Genomic DNA, 10240 nt, shown 5'->3' on the forward strand with positions numbered 1-10240 from the left:
TGTGTCTGAATCGTCGGTGTGTGTATCGTCACTGTGTGTGTGTATTCTGTGTGTGTATATCTATGTGTATATCTATGTGTATATCTTTGTGTATGTGTAAATCGTATGTGTGTGTATACTGTCTCTATGTGTATATCGTCTCTATGTGTCTATCGTCACTGTGTGTATCTTGTCTTTGTGTGTATCGTCACTGTGTGTATATAGTCTCTGTGTGTGTATCGTCACCTAGGGTATATAATCTCTGTGTGTATCGTCACTGTGTGTATATCGCCTCTGTGTTGATATCGTTACTGTGCGTATAACGTCTCTCTGTGTGTATCGTACTGTGTGTGTATCGTCACTGTGTGTATAAAGTCACTGTGTTTATATCGTCACTGTGTGTATATAGTCTCTGTGTGTGTATCGTCACTGTGTATATAATCTCTGTGTATATCGTCACTGTGTATATATCGTCTCTGTGTGTGTATCGTCACTGTGTTTATCTTGTCTTTGTGTGTATCGTCACACTGTTTGTACATCGTCACTGTGTGTATATCGTCACTGTTTGTCAATCGTCACTGTGTGTATCGTCACTGTGTGTATCTTGTCTTTGTGTCTATCGTTACACTGTTTGTGAATCGTCGGTGTGTGTCTCGTCACTGTGTGTATAAAGTCACTGTGTTTATATCGTCACTGTGTGTATATAGTCTCTGTGTGTGTATCATCACCGTGGGTATATAATCTCTGTGTGTATCGTCACTGTGTTTATCGTCACTGTTTGTGAATCGTCGGTGTGTGTATCGTCACTGTGTGTATCTTGTCTTTGTGTGTCTCGTCACTGTGTGTATAAAGTCACTGTGTTTATATCTTCACTGTGTGTATATAGTCTCTGTGTGTGTATCATCACCGTGGGTATATAATCTCTGAGTGTATCGTCACTGTGTATATCGTCACTGTGTGTATATAGTCTCTGTGTATATCGTCACTGTGTGTGTATCGTCACTGTGTGTATAAAGTTACTGTGTTTATATCGTCACTGTGTGTATATAGTCTCTGTGTGTGTATCATCACCGTGGGTATATAATCTCTGTGTGTATCGGCACTGTGTTTATCGTCACTGTTTGTGAATCGTCGGTGTGTGTATCGTCAATGTGTGTATCTTGTCTTTGTGTGTATCGTTACACTGTTTGTGAATCGTCGGTGTGTGTCTCGTCACTGTGTGTATAAAGTCACTGTGTTTATATCTTCACTGTGTGTATATAGTCTCTGTGTGTGTATCATCACCGTGGGTATATAATCTCTGTGTGTACCGTCACTGTGTTTATCGTCACTGTTTGTGAATCGTCGGTGTGTGTATCGTCACTGTGTGTATCTTGTCTTTGTGTGTATTGTCACTGTGTGTATCTTGTCTTTGTGTGTATCGTCACTGTGTGTATAAAGTCTCTGTGTGTTTATCGTCACCGTGGGTATATAATCTCTGTGTGTATCGTCACTGTGTGTATAAAGTCTCTGTGTGTGTATCGTCACTGTGTGTATATAATCTTTGTGTATATCGTCACTGTGTATATATCGTCTCTGTGTGTGTATCGTCACTGAGTGTATCTTGTCTTTGTGTGTATCGTCACACTGTTTGTACATCGTCACTGGGTTATATCGTCACGTTGTGTATAGCGTGTGTATGTGTCTATCGTGTCTATGTATATATTGTCACTGTGTGTATCCATTATTTGCGTAAATTGTCTCGATGTTTGTATACATTTTTTTTTATTTCGTCTACATTTGTTACAGGATGAAGTGCTACATGTACCGCATTGTCTGTTATAGTTCCTACGCATTAACATTCGCGCTATTACTGAAGATGTAATCTTCGTTCTAAATAGGAACAGACAAAATGGTTGGGTCCTTTTAATTTGACATACAAATAAGACACTCCCGTTCAATTTACGAATGTCACGGCTTCATTTTACCAGGTCGGCAAATCATCACTGGCATGTTTACAACTGAACAGGAGAACCGTATTTGTTTTTGTGTGACGTGTTACAAAGCACTTATCTCTTAGGATTTCACTGAGTTCAGACTTATTTCATGCAGTGAAAGGGACGGTAATGTAATAAAACGTCAGAGAATCAGTATGTCAAACCTTCGCCAAGCGTCTAATCGGCGGGATGCAAAGATTCAAAGTTGCAATTTAGATTTCCTTCCCATGTCTGCAATCCTATGTTTTCGATTTTTTTACAACAGTATTCTGGGGTTAATCAACGTTAAAACACATCAATTTAAATGCCATATTAAGTGTCTCGCAACATATATTGGAGATCACAAATTTGACATATGAAAATGTTTCTGCCCATAATTGCCAATCCTCCTGTACCGGAAGTACAAAACGTGTCGTTTTATATGCCATTATCTCCGAACAAGTCAGTTGATGTCAGCTATTTCCGGTCAGCAGCTTAATATATGAAAAGGGTCAGAGACATTGTTTGGTCAGCTGTCCTGTAATGCATCTGTCATGCCTTCCGTCATTACAGTAGCGATCATCCAGAAGAATTTCAACCATGCGTTTTCCACTTCCGGTGTCCATTTCTCTCCGATGGCTGGTTTAATGGAGTGGAGGAGAACTGGTCCGAGAAACTGTAAAGTAAATTAGACACGTATGTTATATATCATGTATTGGTTACACTGGAATATGGACTGGACACATGTTTATGTAGTTATGCCAGTATGAACGCAATCGGCTACATCTTCATTACACAGAGCCCGCACTGGATTCATGTTTAATATGGATAAGACTGAATTGCGTTCATACTGACAAGTTTCCTAAATGTTTGCCTCTTAAGATGGTCTCGTGTTATTTGAGGCAAGAGGAAGAGTGTCCAAATCGCACCAATCAAATTGCATTGGTAGCCCTACGGTCGAAATTTTCTGTGGTTATGCAGGATTGTTTTTTTTAAATGTCAATACTCGTGTGATTCGATATACTGTTTATTTACTGTTGATTCATTATTACATAGCAGTTAAATGTTAAGCAAAGCAATAATAGATTTAGAGGGGACATTTTGTAATGTACAATGATATATCTCAGTCTTTTCAGAAATCCTACAATGGTCTGAAATATTCCCAGATAGCATACACAAATTATGTTCATATCTGCTATCTTTTATAACCAGGCAGGGTGACCAGAAATGTAAAGAACGCGTCAAAGACTATGTTTGGTTATATTTACGAATCGATGTAATTCTAAACTTAAGTCAAGTTGATTAAAGATTTATCGATTAAGTCTTATCACAAGTAGGCATCACTTTAAGTTATGAGTATGTGTGTGTGCTTGATTTGTATGACGAATAAACTAGTTGAGTTAAGAGAAACGATAAAAATATTACAAAGAAATATTGGGTATGAATGCATGACTATCTGTTATTTATAATTGTACAGAAGATAATTCCGTAGTCACACCCTTTCCCGCCACAGCAACAACAGCCTCCGTAGCATGTGTTATGTTGCTATCTATGTATACGTCTCCTCATCATTACATTTTAATTCGAAATGAATATCCGGGTCATTGATGCACAGCACGTAAGATGTATTAACATGGAATGTGCCGGCTAAACTGATGCTTTCAAACGATAACCGTCTACGCTATCAAACTCATCTTCCCTCATAATCACTATGAAAATGCATAGCCCTAGTGCATGTTGATATCTTAATATTAACGACATGCTTTAACTTAAAATGCATCATCTTACTGTCCGCCCTCACTAACCATTCCTACCTCTATATCAGTATTCTCTTACTATCCGCCCTCACTAAACATTTCTACCTCTATAGCAGTATTCTCTTACTTTCCGCCCTCACTTAATATCCCTACCGCTATATCAGTGTTTTCTTACTGTCCGCCACACTAACCATCCTTACCTCTATATCAGAGTTTTCTTACTGTCCGCCCCACTAACCATCCTTACCTCTATATCAGAGTTTTCTTACTGTCCACCCTCGATGACCATCCCTACCTCTATATCATTATTCTCTTACTATCCACCCTCACTAACCAGCCCTACCTCTATATCGGTATTCTCTTACTATCCGCCCTCACTGACCTTCCCTACCTCTATATCAGTATTCTCTTACTGTCCGCCCTCACTAAACATCTCTACCACTATATCAGTGTTCTCTTACTTTCCGCCCTCACTTAATATCCCTTCCTCTATATCAGTGTTTTCTTACTGTCGCCCTCACTAACAATCCATACTTCTATATCAGTGTTCTCTTCCTGTCCGCCCTCACTAACAATCCATACTTCTATATCAGTGTTTTCTTACTGTCCGCCCCACTAACCATCCTTACCTCTATATCAGAGTTTTCTTACTGTCCGCCCCCATAAACTATCCCTGCCTCTTTATTAGTATTCCCTTACATTCCAACCCCACTAACCAACCCTTACTGTCCGCCCTCACTAACCAGCCCTACCTCTATATCAGTCTTCTCTTACTGTCCGCCCTCACTAACTATCCCTACCTATATATCAGTGTTCTCTTACTATCCACCCTCACTAACCAGCCCTACCTCTATATCAGTATTCTCTTACTGTCTGCCCTCACTAACCATCCATACCTCTTTATCAGTGTTCTATTACTGTCCGCCCTCACTAACCATCCCTACCTCTATATCAGTATTCTCTTACAATCCGCCCTCACTTACCATCCCTACCTCTATATCAGTATTATCTTACTGTCCGCCCTCACTAACTATCCCTACCTATATGCCAGTGCTCTCTTATTATCCGCCCTCACTAACCATCCCTACCTCTCTATCAGTATTCTCTTACTGTCCGCCCTCACTAACCATCCCTACCTCTATATCAGTATTATCTTACTGTTCGCCCTCACTTACCATCCCTACCTATATATCAGTGTTCTCTTACTGTCCGCCGTCACTAATCACCCCTACCTCTATATCAGTGTTTTCTTACTATCCGCCAAAACTAATAATTCTTTCCTTTTTTTCAGTACATCTGACAGGGAAATATCACCCAAAATCAAGCACTTGTTTTCCCATTTCAATATCCTCGATCCTTAATTTTTCGGCAATTTTTTGCTCCACATTTCAGTTTGTGGCAAGTTAGATAAAATACTCTATCGTCCTTACATTTACTGTACAAATTAAGCATATGATATAAAATTACGACTTGAACATTTACATCTCTCCATTATCCAGGTTAGTAAATCTGACTCCGTATAAATTAGCGTATACCCAATGAAAAAAGGTTCAGCGATTGTATACCTGTTTCAAATATGGCGCCGTTCACGCTTCAGCGAGATAACTGTTCGATGGCAACCATTGTTTGGTTCCTTCAACTTCTAGAAACATGGAACATATTCGGGATCCATTATGCTTAATTATACAATAAAGGGATGCTGGCAAACTTGTTCTTCCATGGCTGCCCATTCAAAGATCTTTGACGATAAAGTAAACAATGGCGGCTTCCTTTTGCAACGTTCGACCGCGTCACTACTAGAACAGTGTGTGTCTGTGTTTACATAACGACCGTTGTAAATGACGGATATAATACTACTTTATTAAAGATGAAAAAGCTACGAAAAGAAGAAAACTAGTGTTGACCACTGCGTATTTTCTAAATTTACATATACAGTGTATATTGATGTGTATTGACTGGAACTATATTGTCCATATAACCACGGCTACCTTATAGATACCATCGTAGCAACCCGCTTCGAATGCTCTTTCTTTGTTAAGCATTTGAACATATTTTTTGATGTAAATATAAGACAGAAATTCATTTTGACGGCCTATACGGTAGTATGAACGCAGTTGGCAACGGACGTATTCTATGGTGCGAAACGCAGTTGGCAACGAAAATATTCTTTATGACGCAACATAGAATATGTTTGTTGCTAACTGTGTTCATACTACCGTATACGCCGTCAAAATGAAGGTCAATCCTTAAATATCATATCTTAGAAAATTACGTTAAACACTGCATACATGTTGGAACTATTTTCTATAAGCGTCGCAGCAACCAATTTTGCTTAAGCAACGTCAAAATACACTTCTTATATGACAGCACAATCAGTTTTGGGTTATAAATTGTTGGCGCAATTATTCGAAACGAGCAAAAAATTATCTTTAACTTTAAAGAAATTATCAAATGATTAATTTTTTGTTCGGTAGGGATACGAGAAAAACACTTTTTTACGGTCATTTTCACTACCAATTTATCTCTTCGCTAAAGCCTCGATTAGATTTCACGGCATATCAACCCTCAAAGAGTATCGACCAGGAACAGGTAATACAGTTTCACCTTGGCCAAAAATTCGTTTTCACGATAAAACATTTTCTTACTGCCCCGCGCAGACGAACTACCCCTATCTTATATTTAGATCTTTTTAATGGTAATAAAATGAATCTTTCAAAACAAAAATTTCAAGTTGCGTCCCATACAAGTTGCTGCTACACTTCTGCTCAGTAGTAGTACAGCTGCACTAAGTGAAACTTGGTACATTTGATCTAGCGTTTACATTTACTCTAGAGTGCTTTAGATATAATTTTAGAAAATATGAGGTCAAAAGAGTTTAGATAACAGCTTCCGCGCTTGCGATATAACGATTTCTGCCCATTAACGACAGTTATGTACAGATTGTGCATCACTGCTCTCGACACCAAATGTTCTTCGTGTTATCGTCTCCGTTGCATTGCATGCGTCTATCATAGTATGCTTACATCAATCATGTTGTCATAAAGCCAAATGCCAATAATACAAACTTCAAGTGGTGGAACACACGTGCTAACTATTTTTTCCAAGCCAATGTATCAATTAATAATTATGTAATAAGTCAGTAGCGCTACACCTAGATACTGTAAATCACTCCGATAAGGCAGCCTGTTCCTCTCCAGCGCGCGCGTCTTCACATGTCCTCGCTATCGATAGCGCAATCGAACCAGGGCATATCTGTATTATGATGCTGGAAGCTTCTGTCTACGGAGTGAGCTGTTATGTAGTATAAAAATGATATAAGGAAGGGGGAACACATCACAGGTTAAACAAGAAAAGTAAGATAGCAATTCCCCATGTCGTCTGACCTATAATTAGGACTACCACAGCGAGGACAAACGCCGTAAAATCACAGGTCTGCTACACAATCAATCAATAAATAGACCGTGCTGTGAAGTTTTTATAATATAATTGTCAGGTAAATTGGGTTTTTACAATACCCTACCTCGAAATGCTCCACTTTTGTGTCAAACATTCTGTGCTTGCTCCCTAAGTCGTACAACATGTTGTACAGCTTGCCGGGCTTGTGTTGTCTGGCAATAGCTTTCTCGATCGTTCCCATCACGCGCAGACCGTGCTCACGTAACCGATCACTGTTCCGAAGCTCATCCGACTTTAACCCGCGAAAAGGCACAAACAAATCTTGTAAGTCTGGGTGTTTCTCGAACAATCTGAAAAACATAAAAGTCGTGAAAATAACGTGTAATTATCGACCCCACGTGCCTCTATAGTGCAGTGAGCTTATCACAATTTCATATCATATCGGTTTCCTAGTATTGATTTTGGAAGTGCAAAATTCGATCTTATAATTTTGTGTACAAACATTTGGCTGTTGCACACTCAAATGTTGACAACTAAAAGTTACAGAAGTCCACATATACTCCTTATCAGTTGGCATGACGTGCTTCAGAAAAGACATGGCTGCTCCGTCGTTGAATAACATTGTTTTTTCATACGCAGCAGCGGACCTGGTCAAATTCAGTCTAGGATACATAAAAGGGATATAATTATCTATGAAAAACGGAAAATCTATTTCGTGAACGATAAAGTCGACATGGATTGGTTTAGATAGCATCTATCAGTGCGGTCAGATGGATCACACCCAAAACCATCCTGATGTCACCGTATCAATATCGACCGCCGCCAGAAGCTGTTTTGATTTCTTTGATCGAATATGTTATATATGAGGGCGCCTTGTAAATCGGTTTTCGTCCTTGATACCATGATAAGGTATTAATTATTTTAGAAAATGAAGAATTGCCTTGCTACAAACAAGTAGACCGAGACACCATCAATCGTCCCTACACATGTTGCCCCTTACTGTACATGGATAACTAAACAGATTTATAATGGCTTTACAAGTATCGTAAACGCTAAACTTATCATTCCTCATAGTTATTTCTAGTGGTGTACTAAATTATATTGTTATTTACAGTTATGTCCTAAATAATGTTACAGTTAGGTCCTAAATAAGCTACTTAAAAGTGTTTTTCGAAATAATGTAGTTACAATGTAGTTACAATGTAATTACGTTATAATGTAGTTACTATGTAGTAACAATGTAGTTACAATGTAGTTACAATGAAGTTACAATGTTACAATGTAGTTACAATGTAGTTACAATGTAGTAATAATGTAGTTACAATGTAGTTACAATGTAGTAATAATGTAGTTACGATGTAGTTACAATGTTACAATGTAGTTACAATGTAGTTACATTGTAGTTACAACGTTACAATGTAGTTACAATGTAGATTTAATGTAGTTAAAATTGTTACTTTAACAACGTAGTCGGTTACAGTGTTGTTAAGTGATTTTCGCCTAACTACGACTTTCACGTTCGCGTTAGTCCGAGTTTATTTCACGTTATTACATGTTTATTTGCATAAGTAAATAATCTGTTATTTATACAATTGTCCTTAATAATGTAGCTATTTAAAGTGTAGTCCTAAATAATGTAGTCATTTATACTGTTGTCCTTAATAATTGAATTAGTTACAGTGTTTCCAAAATAATGACAATAAACCATCGACTTAACGAGTGCCAAGTCCGTAAATTTTTCATCATACCGCTGACAAACAAATCCCATAGAACACCTGCTTGTGTTAACCATCCCTTTTTGTAAGCACCTGTTTTTGCTCGCCTCGGGAAACATAACTGATCGAGAGAAATCTCAAACTCTCCAGAATCTGTATCACGGGATCCCATCCTGTAACTATTTTATAACACGTATAAGAACCACAGAGGCATTTCAAAACACAATTGTCGAAACCATAAGTTCCTTAAAATATCTAAACCCATATAAATTCTCTTCAAGTATAACGAGAGGATACCCAAAATGCTACGCCTTTTGAAGAAAACATCAATATTTCCATTTTTTTTTACTAAATTATAAAATACTTTACTATAATGAATTAAAAAAAATGCCTTCAGTTTTTTGTGTATCTTTTATCTGTATAAATAGCGTATGTCTCTATTAATAAAGCCCATTTAGTGGAGTCGGGTTTACTTGGAAGCTTCAGTTTGCCGTATACCAAAATTGGAACACCTCTTCTATTCAAATTAGTCACTTAATGTATATCACTGGAAGCAATTATAATACCTTTGTTGACAATTTCTGATAAATTAAAGTACTATATCCATTAAATAATTATTTGAAGAATATTTTTCAATGTTTCAAGTTTTCAAGTGAGCTAATGAGCAACATATAAGAGGTACATAAAGGCAGACAAAGCTCGATCCAATATTACTTAAAATGAAATCATTTTGATTTAGAACATAAATCACCGATTTGTATTTTAAAATAAAAATGCTGCATCAGATGCATGAAAGGGTTTAATCTTCGGTAGCGTTCCATTTTTGGTACTCTGGCATTAATGACATTAACTACCAGTAGGCAAACAGCATGTGAGTACAACACTGAACACACTTTATGAATGTTCCATATAGTATTAATATATGCAATAAAGCCAATTACCCTGCAGATAAATACTATATCCCGGGAAATAGCTTATTTGACCGGACTGTTTTATGACTATTTTCCTGTAAAAATGAACCAATCAAAACAATCGCCTCCGCCACGTCATATCATCACGTCACGTGGACCGAGCCAATGATGTTTGATGTTGGCAGATTTAGTAGCCATGACAACCGTTTGTAATCGACGGAGACATCACTACAGATGATGGTGAAAGTAGATATGAGTTTTTGTGGTTTGAAATATTGCTTTCAAAATATGCCTGTGGTTCATATCTGTATAACAAAACCGATACCTGTGAGATTCCTGGCTACAGAGTCTAGTAAACTGTTGGTCCCCCTCAACCACGTATGTTTACGTATTTCAACACCCGACTCAAATTGCCTATATAAATACACTATGAAAACAAAAGAACATTGCGAATACTGCCATATGAACAATGGCACCAAAACTATACCGTGATACCTGTATTAACACTGTGACACTCCATCCTAACA

The 10240-nt window shown here is 37.7% G+C and overlaps 1 protein-coding gene across 1 annotated transcript; it reads right to left on the reverse strand.

Annotated features, from left to right (window-relative positions):
* Positions 1–1373: 1373 nt before the first annotated feature.
* On the reverse strand, positions 1374–7437 carry LOC110441352 (hemoglobin-2-like; the record flags this gene model as incomplete). Its single annotated transcript, XM_021484468.1, has 2 exons — positions 1374–2610; positions 7212–7437. Coding segments are annotated over 2 exons (373 nt in total), but the record flags the coding sequence as incomplete, so codon positions are not given.
* Between the last annotated feature and the right edge of the window lie 2803 nt (positions 7438–10240).

Source organism: Mizuhopecten yessoensis, unplaced genomic scaffold, assembly GCF_002113885.1.
Source record: "Mizuhopecten yessoensis strain PY_sf001 unplaced genomic scaffold, ASM211388v2 scaffold715895, whole genome shotgun sequence".
Taxonomy (NCBI): Eukaryota; Metazoa; Mollusca; class Bivalvia; order Pectinida; family Pectinidae; genus Mizuhopecten; species Mizuhopecten yessoensis.